Source organism: Ochotona princeps, chromosome 31, assembly GCF_030435755.1.
Source record: "Ochotona princeps isolate mOchPri1 chromosome 31, mOchPri1.hap1, whole genome shotgun sequence".
In the NCBI taxonomy this organism is placed as follows: Eukaryota; Metazoa; Chordata; class Mammalia; order Lagomorpha; family Ochotonidae; genus Ochotona; species Ochotona princeps.
In genome coordinates, this window is record NC_080862.1 from 3,777,622 (window position 1) to 3,789,733 (window position 12,112).

The following is a 12,112-nucleotide window of genomic DNA, read 5'->3' on the forward strand; positions in this document are numbered from 1 at the left end:
GAGAAGTTGCCCGTTTTCTTCCTACATTCTCCCTACCCCCAACCCACTGAGTGTTAGGTTTAATTTTTATGTGCTGGCTCTCTGTTTGAAATTTTGGCCTCCTGCTGAAAGCTAAAACTTTGTCCACCCCTCTAAATTTGATTACAGACAAATATCTCTGCTTCTAATTACAGTCTTAAGTAGAGAGAAGGCACTCTTCTAATTTTCCAAACCTAGAGAGTTCTACAATTAGCTGTGTTTAAAATGTAGCATTTATACTTTAATCATCTTTGTCACTGCTCTGTGCAAACGTTCAACAACAGACCATTGACATTTGTAGACGGTCAGGGAATATAAATGCATTTGTGGCTTGCAGTAACAATTACACTTTAGCAGCAAGTCTTCCAGTTCACTCGGCCCTTCTGTCTTTCTGAGAGAGAGACAGCTTTTGCAGTTAGATGGAACTGGGTTGGTCCTACGTTAACAAGTTTCTGTGTTTGAATTTGGAAAAATGAACAACCTCAGGCATGATAGGTGTAATAGGATTCATCTCACAGGCTCACTGTAAGCACCCAATAAGACAACACACAGCACAACTCCTAGCCTGACAAGCGCTTATCCTCAATGACCCCATTTTCACGTAGCCTCTCAAAGCACTGGGAAGTGGCTGCGTCCAGTGGTGGTGGCTGGAGCCTTCCAAAAAGCTGATTCTCCAGATCTGGAGTGAAGTTCAAGAGCTTGCCTTTCCAGTAATCTCCCCGATGATAACAAAGCTGCCTGACCAGACACCACACTTCTAACCCAATGTGAAAAGATCACACAGCATTTGCTCACATCCTTGTTATTTTTGTGTCATTAAAAAGATTTGAGAGTGGGCATGAGGCTGGATATTGTGCAAGTCACTCTTGAAAATTTATAATAGTATGCAGATATATAGGTAATAGTCATCTACTATGAAATGGAATAAATCTTCAAGATTAAATATGGCCAGAAAAGATGCCTGTGGGGCTTAGTAAGTAAGTTGGTAACACTGTACACATTCTAAGCACACACACACACACACAAATCATCAATTTAGGTGTCCAAACCTCCCAAACTGGTATCTTTCTATTGCATAAACTTCCTTAAGAAAGAAATATTGATTATGAGAGAGAATACAAATAATATATTTTAAACACCTTAGATCAGAAAAAGGTTATTTCCATGGATTTCTGAATGTAGGCCAATCTCAATAGAATTAGGAGGAACCTCAATGTTGTTTTTGTTTGTATTCCCCTAATAGCTAGGGAGCCTGAACTTTTTTTCATGACTATTAGTCATTTGAATTTGTTCTTATAAAAAAATGCCTATTCATTTCCAATGATGATTTCTTAAAATGGATGTTTGTTATGCTGTTGCTCAATTTCTGGAGCTCTTTGTGCATCCTGGATACTAGTCCCCTATCTATCGTGAGAAAGTGCAAAGACTTTCTCACATTATGTTAGTTGCCTCTTCGTTTTATTGATCGTTTGTTGATCATTTCCTTTGCATGTTAGCTTGATGCAATCCCATTGGTTTATTTCAGCTTTGGCAGCCTGTGCTTTTGGTGTCTTTTCTAAGAAGTCTTTCTCAATGCTTATGAATTTTAGAGAGCTTCCTATGTTTTCTTGTAACAGTTTCTTCTTACTGCAGATTTAGATTTTTGATCCATTTAGAGCTGATTTTTGTATACAGTGACAGTTGGGTACCTTGTTTCTTATTTTTGCAGGCTGACATCTGATTGTCCCAACAGCATTAAAGAGACCAGATTTTTTTCCTCTGGATTATTTTTAGTCCTTTTATCAAGGATTAGTTACCTGTAAATGTGTGAGCTCACTTGTAGAGTTTCTATTCTATTTAATTGATTTCTGCTCTGTTTATGTACAAGTATCTGTATGTTTTGATTATCACTGCCCTGTAGTATGTCTTGAGGTCTGAAATTGTGATTCCGCCAGCTTTATTTTTATTTTTCAGGATGGCTTTGGCTTTTCACGGTCCTTTATGTTTTCAGATGAATTTTTATAACATTCTTTCTATTTCAAAGAAGCGTGTTGTTGAGATTTTGATTGGGCTTGCCTTGAATCTGCATGTTACTTCCAGCATTATGATCATTTCAATGATATTGATCCTACCACCAAAAACATAGTAAAATTCTCCATCTTGCAATGTCTTCTTCCATTTTTTAATGTTTTGTAATTTTCATAATAGAATTATTGCACATTGTTGGTTGGGTTTATTCCAAGATATTTAAGGTTCTCCCTGCTTTGTTAAAGAGGACCATATTTGCAAGTCTGCTTTCAGTCATGCAACTGTTTGTGTATACCAAGCCCATTGACTTATGTTCATTGATTTTGTACCCTGCTGCCCTACCAAGCTCTAAGTTCCATTGGTTTATTTATTGAGTCTTTTAGTTCTCCTATGCATGGAATATGTTGTCTGTGAATGAGAACAAATTTACTTCCTCATTTCCAATTTAAATTCCTTTCATTTCTTTTTCTTGCCTAATAGCTTTAGCTAGGACTTCCAGTAATATATTGAGTAGCAGTGGTGAATATGGGCATCCTTGAATAGTTTCTGATTATAGTGGAAAAGGTTTCCAGTCTTTCCCCATTCGGTAGATGCCGGCATTGCGTTTTTCATATATTTATTTTATTATGTTGTAGAATGTTTCTTTTATGCCTAACTTACTGAAGGTTATTAACATGAAGTGGTGTTAGATTTAATCAAATGCCTTTGCCACATCTATTGAGATTATCGTGTGGTTTTTCTTTTTCATTTGTTGATGTGGTATAACACATTTATTGATTTGCACATGTTAAATCATGCCTGCATGCCAGGGATAAATTCCACCAGGTCGAGGTAAATGAACTGTCTGATGTATTGTTGAATTTTGTTGGCTAGTATTTTTTTTTGAGGATTTTTGCATCTATGTTCGTAAAGGATAATGGTCTATTGTTCTCTTTCTGTGGTGTTTCTATCTGGCTTTGATAATAAAGTAATATTGGCTTCATAGAAAAAGTTTGTAAGATTTTCCTCCCTTTCTATTGCTTTGGATAGCTTGTGGTTAAATTCTTGAAACATTTGGTAAAAATCAGCAGTGAAGCCATCCAGTCCTGGGCTCTTCTTGGTTGGCAGGGATTTAATTACTGATTTAACATCCATCATGGTTTAGGTCTGCTTGAATTTTTAACTACCTCGTGTTCAGTTTTGGTGACTTGTATGTCTCCAGAAATCTATCCATTCCTTCTGTGTTTTCCAGTGTGTTGGCTTGTGCTTGTTCCTGATTATTCTATTAAATCTGAGGTATCCATTGTTGTATTTCCTTTTTTGTCTTTGAGTCTATTATTTCATGTCCATGTGGAAAAAGGTACACTGCTCCACTCTTGGTGGAAGTGTAAGCTACTGCGACCACAATGGAAGTCACTATAGAGAGTGCTACAACAACTGAAAATGTATCTACTGTGTGATCCAGCCTTCCCACTCCTTGGATTATATCCAAAAGAAATGAAATCTGCATATGATAAGGTGACCTACAAGCCCATATTTATAGCAGCAAAATCCACAATAGTGAAGACATGGAAATAACCCAGATGTGATTTGAAAGAGGAAGCGGGAGGAGGAATCTGTGGTACATCAATCCATGGAATACTACTCAGCCATTTAAAAGATAAAATTCTAACATTTGTAACAAAATGGTCCCACCTGGAGACCATTATGTTCAGTGAAATAAGGCAATTCCAAAAGGACAAATATCATATATTCTCAAATGATATGGGGCAACATTCATGCAAAATACAAAACAAATACATATGCAGATAAACATCTGTAGACTTATATTCTCATACATGAACTATACAATGGAGACTAGCATTCCAGGAAGTTCCTGAGTAAAGGAGGACTCCCAATGAAACTGTTGAGTATACCTTGATAGTATGGCATATTCCATCGCCTATAACCTACAATGGCATGATACACTTAAATAGCAGAATGGTGGGCTTGTGACTGCTGCTCAAGGACAATACTATTGCACTACTGTTGAGAAAACTCTTGGTGTGGAGGAAGACAGGAGAGAGAGACAGGGGGAGTGGAGGGAGGAGTCCCTACATTTACAAAACTGTATCATGGAAAATAATAATAACAATAAAAGTGCAAAAAACTAAGTATGTAATGTTAAATTGCAAAACCAAATAGTTAAAGAAAACGAAAACTCATTTACAATTGAGCCTTTGAGCGCTGCAGATGTAATCCTTAAATTGTGGTGAAGCACCAAGAAAAGCTATGAATTAAAAATGAAAAGAAAAACGAAAAGTTCCAAGAATGTTGGTGTCATATTTAATTGTGCAATTAATATAAGTACCGTTTGAGTAGTACTGGATGACTCTGAAATTAGGATCCATTGGCAATTTTGAAAATAATTGTATGATAACACAGAGCTGTCAGTACTTATAAAATGCCATTTTATTTAGTTGCCATAACATGACACAAGAATGCTGTAGCCTTAATACATTGGCCAGACATGAAGTGAAGGGGAGTGGGGAACAGACTAATTACAGGAGTTAATTCCTGTGTTAATTTATTAAAAGGATGTACTGCATTCAGCGGCAATCTTCACTACCAGGCTTCATACAAAATAATTTACTTGAAAACCACTCACAGGAAGTGGGCTGTGGGGCAACATTTCAGTAATGGAAGGCGTGATTTGTGCCGCCACATGCATCTATCATTTCATCAAGTACATGATGCTACCACCCCAGGAGACCTGGATGCAGCGTGGAGTTCCTCTAACTCCAGCTTTCAGTTCATGGTTCAACTTTACTGACATTTTATCCATGTTAACAATATCAGCGTGTTTCTGGTTTCTTCACCATTGGAACACTGTAAATGATCAAACTGGCCATCAGACCTTTCAAATGATAAATAAAGATCCCACAATTAGAATCTTCTTGGCGTGTTTCTTTGCATTGCACTTGGCTGTCTTGGTATGTTCTTAGCAACAAAATTCTAATCTTTAAGCTACACTACCTTTTATTATATGCAGGATAAAGTTTCTTTAGTAGTATAGCACTAAAAATATGAAATAGTGAAAGGATTGAATCAGAACTAATATATGAAATCATCCATCCCTGTTTAAACTCTCTGTGTTTATAAAAGACAGCGTGGGACTAAAACTGTGAATGCTCAGTTGGTTAATAAAATAACTATTTGTTCCTTTCCCATCAACTCTTTCAGCAAAATGTAGTGATCATGTTTGGCTGCATTAGCATTCCTCTCTTCAACCCTTAGCTTCACATGAAACGAACGAACCTTCCAACTCTTCATGAAGTGAAGAGATGGTGGGAGGTGGGGAGACAGCTCAGTCACTTTGACAAAGCCCAGTTGTATTTGAGCTTTGAAACACTTATTTGATTTCTAAACCATGGATATTTCTGCATGGTTCCCAGTTTGTTTATTTTGTGTTCCAAATGTGATTTGAAAGTGATTAGTGGCAATGGAATGCTTTCCAAAGCTGGACAGGAAAGGGTGGAAGGGCGGACATAGGGCCTGCTGCTCCAGCAGTCAAATTACTGGCCCATGCATAATTAAAAGTTGGCCGAGGTTGTGGAAACAACACTGCCCCTCATGTGATGGCAGCTTCGAGGTCTCTTTGTAGTTTTTGGATGTGAGGCAATGAGCCAAATGTTCTGTCTAAACTGTTTGGGAATTGCTTTTAAGTTCAGCACTCTTAGAGAGGTATTATGTGACAAGTTGCTGGTTCAGTGCCCTCAAATGGCTCAATGGCCCCAAAGAATTAAAGTGTAAGTTAGCACTGTGAACCTAAGGAAGGAAGTGGTATAAACTGACTTGTCACCTCCATTCCTTTCCAAGTCAACATCTCTGTGGTAGCAAGGGCAGTTTTAAACAGCTCCTCTTCTATCTTTGGGTTGCCTTTTTTGCCCAACAAATGCAAGTTCTGGGTTTCAAGTGAAAGATTCTCTAGATTCAAGTCAATGAGAAATGATCAAACAAGTTCTCTTGACTAGTTCCAAGAAATGAGACCCAATGTGGTATGCACTGGATTGTAGGATCTTTTTAAAATGTGGTGCCTTTAGTCTATTGAGAATCATTTATAGTGGAGAAACATTTCTGTAAAGAACCACAGTTTTCATTTGTGTGATTGTGTGGGAAAGCTACAATTCCAATGAGGTTCTCGTTTAAGAAGGAATCCGCCTCTGAGCAGAGGTAATTTTTCTCAACAAGGCCTAAGGTGTTTAAAAAGAGAGAGAACAAGAGTTTGTATCCATATAAGCCCTGAAAATCACCGCCTATCATTAACCATTTTATGGAAGTTCACAGAACATATTTGCACAGTCCAACAGTATGAATTTTATCCCAACAAAGGGATCCTTCCCCGTGACCACGTAATACTTTGCACATGATGCATGATGATTGTTATCTTTCTGCCTTTCAAGGGCTTATAAACATGTGGCAGATGACTTTGTTTTTATTGGTTTTCTCTTGGTAATATTGCTAAATGTCAACCATTTACCTAACAATCCAAATTATTGTACCAAGATCTTTGGCTTTGCAATCCAGTTAGCATTTTTAAGGAATTTTTTTAAGATTGTTCATTTGAAAGGCAGAATGATAGGGGAGTGCAGATGGTAGGGAACGAAAGAGAGATTGAGATTGAAGTTTGCAATCCAGAGCTCTATCCAGGTCTCTCCTATGAATGGCAGGGGCCCATACACTTGGGCCATCTTCCACTGCCTTTCCAAGAGCTGGATTGGAAGCGGAGCAGCCAAGACTCCAAGAAGCACTCTTAAATGGATGGCAAGAGTTGAAAGTGGTGGCTTAACCTACATGCCACAATGATGGCCTCTAGAGGAATGTGACAAGTACAAGAACTGAATGCTATGCAAGACAGACTGGGCCAGTCTGCTGCACATACTGGCAAGCACAGGAACCAGGACTGGGGCAGGCCGGGGGCGGCTGGGGGTCAACTAGGTTGCAGTTTCTGCTGGTATACTAAGGGCTGAGTGTGTGGTGGACAGGGTTGGCCTGGGCTATAGCAACCACTGGGTTAAAGAAATTGGGGCTGGAAACAGAACTGACCCACCTCCTATTACATAGTATTTATGAACACCTCTTTATTCTTGATTACGACTACATTTTATTTTACTTAATATGTTGTGACCCTTTGGTTTCCGTCTTGATATGGCAACAGGAAGAGTTCTCATTCAGTTATTTTGATGCTTAGAGCAGAATCTTAGCTAGGATTTCAGATGTTACTCTTTAAACTGGATTAGACAAGTGAACAGGGTCTTGTTACTGAGGTGTGAATAAGTCAGTGAGTTTTAACACATCCATGTAGCCATCTAGCCACACTCCATCACTTTCAAGACATAAAGCATTTGCATTGGCTACAGAAATTCTCTTTGCCTCTCCCCTCTCCCATTCCTAGTCCTGGCCACTGCTTATCTATTTCTTCACTAAGAGTTTTGGCCATTTGTACAATGTGGTATAAAACATAGTCTTCTATGACTGTCTTCTCTCATTTAGCATGATTCTATTTTAATTTATTGCTTTTGTATGTATTAGTAGTTCATTGGCTTTTACTGTGAATAGCATTTCATTATGTGAATATATCGCAGTGTGTTTACTCGTTTTCCACTTGATGGACATAGAGCTCTTTACCTTTGATAATGACATACCTTTCTGTGGAGCTTTGTGTGTGGACGTTTGTCTTCATTTGTCTTTAGTAATTATTTCTAGAAGAGTGTTACATTTTATGCAAAATGTATGTGTAACATTTTTTAAGAACCTTTGAGCAGGGCCTGGCACGGTAGTCTAGTGACTAAGTCCTCATCTCGCATGAGCCAGGATCCTATATGGGCATCAGTTCATGTCCTGCCTGCTCCAATTCCCAACCAGCTTCCTGCTTGTGCTCTGGGAAAGTAGCGGAGGATGGTCCAAAGCCTTGGGACCTGTACCTGCAAGGGAGACTTGGAAGAAGCTCCTGGCTCCTGGCTTCAGATCAGCTTAGCACCAGCAGAGGATCTTTCTCTCCATATCTTCTCTCTGCAGATCTGCGTTTCCAATAAAAATAAATAAATCTTTCAAAAAATAAGCTTTGAACAATTTTTAATCGATCTTGTACCATTTTGCTTGTATGTCAACAGTGGAAGAGAATTCTGGGTGCTATTGTCAGCCTTGTGTATACATGCTTAGCCTGGTATCTGTGCTGCCCAATCATTAACTTTTCCAGATTGCCTGGCCCTAGATTGTTTTCCAGTGGTAGAACAGTGGCCTATAAACAGATCTGCTGGTTGGTAACAGCCAAGATATAGACAAGTTCTAGCATGCAGCTAAACACGCTGAGAGATACAAAAATCACCGACCCCGATTTTAACCGGGCACTCCGTCGATTTTAAGTAACATACAGGACAATTTGTATGGTTCTCTTTCAGACTATTTGATCATTCCATGGAAGGATTTAAAAACTGGGAGTTCATGACCATTCATTGTTGGGGAGAACGAGCCGCAGGTGACTGGGTGCTTGAAGTGTATGATACTCCCTCTCAACTGAGAAACTTCAAGACTCCAGGTGAGAACTTTCTTGCTATAAATAAGTTTGTAGGATGGGAAAAAAAGATGATTGAGTGGTTAAAGAAACTTAAAAACTTAAAAACTTAGTGGAAAAACTTGAGAACGATAATTTAGCCTATTGATTAAGAAGCCTCTCTTCCACATCAGAGTAGCTTGGTCCAAATCCCACCTCTACTTTCCAACTAGCTTCTTGCTAAAGCCAAGTCTGGGAGACAGACTCTCCATAATTTTTAAAGTAATTTCCTATTTGGGCCAGACTGTTTCAAACTCATATACAGCGTTATATTTTTCATGTGATACTACTTTAAACTATCTGCACACAACCAGTTCTTAGGGTTAGTGTTTGATGACATCATTGAACTACTGATTTATCACTTCCATTACTTGTCTCTTTTTTGGTAGACCTTTGGAGATTATTAAATGAGGAAGACACTCTCTTTCCTTAGAAATACCGAGGTCAATAAATGTTTACTTTAACAAATGCCATTGAGATGTGATAATTAGAGAATGAAAAATGGAGGTGGGCAGGTACTTGGCCAAGCAGTTAAGATGCCATTAGGATAGCCACAGGACCCCATTAGAGGGCCTATGTTTGATTCCAGTGTCTTGCTGCTGTATGCCCTAGGAGGCAATAAAAAGATAAGTAGCTGGGACTGTGCTACAAATTCCTGGTTTTGACTCAGCCTAGCATGAGCCACTGTGGGCATGTGGCAATGAAATCAGCAGATAGCTCGGTAGCTCTCTCTCTTCTCTGCCTCTCATTCTGTAATAATTATCAAAATAAAATAAAGTGAAGCTTTAAAAAGTGAAGCTTTAAAAAGTGAAAATAAACATTGTGACATAAGCATAAGATAGCTGTTGATGAGTACTTCAGATTCTGACCCACATGTTTGAGCCACCTCTCATGCTTTCTTCATCCGTAGTAAAACCCGCCATGTCAATTTGCAGTGGATCATAATTTCTTCACAAGACAGATTTCCTTTGTAACCTTGTTTTTAGTTTCCTCTAAAAGTAATTTTAACTTCAGGCAAGACATTGAGCTCAGCCTGTGCTAGCTAACCTGGTTACCACCAAAGAAACTGAATGGCAGCGTTCTACCCTGGACCAGCCTGAGAGCCAAGGAAAAAGAAAACTTTCTTGATAAGTAAAAACATAGAAATAATGAAGCTAACAACATTCTTTTCAGTTGGTCTCCAATTCTGTTGCTGCACACAGCCTATTTCACCTCTGCATTTTAAGTTTATTGGAAACAAAATTAATGAATGTACAAATGTAACACAGAGATTTTGTTCTCCAGGTTGCTCCCTACAGATCGCTAGGGGGTGGTTGGCTCAGCAGCGAATGATCTGCTTAAGAACTCCCCAGATTCCCACACATCCCTCAACAGTTTTTCAGCTGTTAGAGCAAAGTCCTCCATGTTCCGTGGAGTCAGTCTGCAGAAGAACCTGGCTGAGGGAGATTTAGGAATGACCTTCAATTCCAGCCTAAAAATGATTACAGAATAAATTGCTCTAGACTTTGTGTAGTGGTGAGCGTGAGTACAGATCAACACACCTGGCTGACCAAGCAGAAGACACACACAGCAGAACACAGAGACATTTGCCTGCCAGTCTTCTTCATTTCTTTTCCGTAACTATAGCATGTGTTTGGCACAGTGGTTTCATGATCAGAGAGGTACAAACCAGATAGTGTGCAGATCACAATGAATCAGGCTTAAAATTTTGCTAAGGAGAATCATTGTCTACTTATATCGGGCAGCCTGGACAAATTGGTCACCAAAGTAAGGTTGATGCAGAACCTTCACTTCATGGTAGTGTAATCAGTACCTAAACTCTCTTCTCTCCTTTCCATTTCTTCTAAGCCTTGCACGTTGCTGTTATCCCTGTAACGGAGACACATAGGGTCATGGTACCTTGAGACACTGTCAGGGTGGTACCTCAGCTCTGCTCCTCTGACCAAGGGATAGCCCCTATTGACACATTGGCAGGTATCATTAGAAGACTCATATGTTCAGGTTCAAGAAAAAGACACTGTCAGTGTGGCAGTTGTGTACCAAAGGAAGATGTGAACTTATAAGTTACATTGTCTGTCAAGAATTTTCAACAGTTACAAAACTAACAGTGATATATTCTTTATCATCAGCAGGCAGCAGCAATTCTACTGCCTTGACAAGCACAGACTGTTCCTAGGGCATGCTACTGGTTAACCAGGCATTGCATATGAGGATCAGGTGCTATGAATAAAAATCCCTCTGTCCTTATGTTCAGAATCCACCCTGAGTTCACTGTGATTATGTGCTAAAAATTCTGCAGCAACTAACATTATTTAGAATTATCTATCTCATAGAACTGTCCTCTCCTTATATGACTTAAAAATTCACATTTAACCCCAGTCACTTTCAATAGTTGTAAAGATATTCAGCCTTTGCCAGAAGAGAAATACCCTTATGCTACCATCAGCCTGAAGTCGTGAGGATGTATATTTAGAAATAAACGATCGTTCTGTGTCCTCCCTTCTGTCAGTCAGACACTAGTATTAGCCACACTTTTCATAAGGGATCTTCAGTTTTCTCTTTGTTGATCCTTATGTGTGTATGTACGTCACGTTTTTCTACCAGTCCCCCATGCGGAAGAACAACTTGGAGTTCCAGGCTCCGTATTTTGGCCTGGTCCACTCTTGGCCATTGCAAGCACTGGAGGATGAATCAGTAAGATAAAAGATACCTACTTGGTGGTCTCTGTTTCTTTCTCCCTCTGCCTCCCCCTTTCCTCTTTTCCTCTCCTACTTCTCTTTTCTCCTCTCCCCTCCCCTCCACTTCCCTTTCCGCTCTCTCTTCCCTCTCCCTCCCCCCTTCCCTTTCAAAAAAAAAAAAACTGAAATTGTGTGACAAATTGCACTTACGGGTTGTGAAACACGATGCATTTTTCTCTATTCACACAGCTATTTCTTAACAGCATGTTTTAGTATCCTTGGCAAAACCGCTACAAACACAGCAGGATTTGCAGCGTAGCAGAGTCTAAGGAAATCACGTGGCATGTGGAAAGTCAAGCAATGAGCTGTCCACAGCCATATCCCTGATGGTTTCCTCTGTGCTTCAGAAAGAACACAGAGGCACTCTTGAAAGCATGAGACTAACTCTTAGACCCAAAATTATTTTAAATAAAACGAATCAGGTTTTAGAGTGACTGACAGATTAGACGACCTATAATGTCCTTGTATTGTGTGTCTGTGATTACACACAGGAGTGCTGTAAGGAAAATGGGTTCTCTTTTTGCCTTGCTAGCTGAAAGCAATCAAGTGGGTCATGAATTTCTGCCGATCATTCATCTCTTTGAGTATGGGGTGCCTGCCACTTAGACTTCTGAGCTTGAAAGACCCTGATTGTAAAATCATGGTCTTTAAAAAATGAGTCCAAGAAGAGTTGACAAGAGGTTAACCACATAGAAACCAATTGTGTTTTCTTATAAAATAGACATTGTGTTAGATGGTCGCACTCAACTGTAGGTTACTATGTAAGTGTTCTGAACAT

At 39.3% G+C, this 12,112-nt stretch overlaps 1 protein-coding gene across 2 annotated transcripts in view; it reads left to right on the forward strand.

Moving 5' to 3' along the window:
- The window catches only part of PCSK5 (proprotein convertase subtilisin/kexin type 5), a 327,170-nt gene that overhangs the window by 206,376 nt on the left and 108,682 nt on the right, over positions 1 to 12,112 (forward strand). For both annotated transcript variants that reach the window (XM_004591776.2, XM_004591777.3), the window contains exon 13: positions 8,445 to 8,581. In XM_004591776.2, coding sequence (XP_004591833.2) covers positions 8,445 to 8,581 — 137 coding nt within the window. The remainder of the gene's footprint in view (positions 1 to 8,444; positions 8,582 to 12,112) is intronic.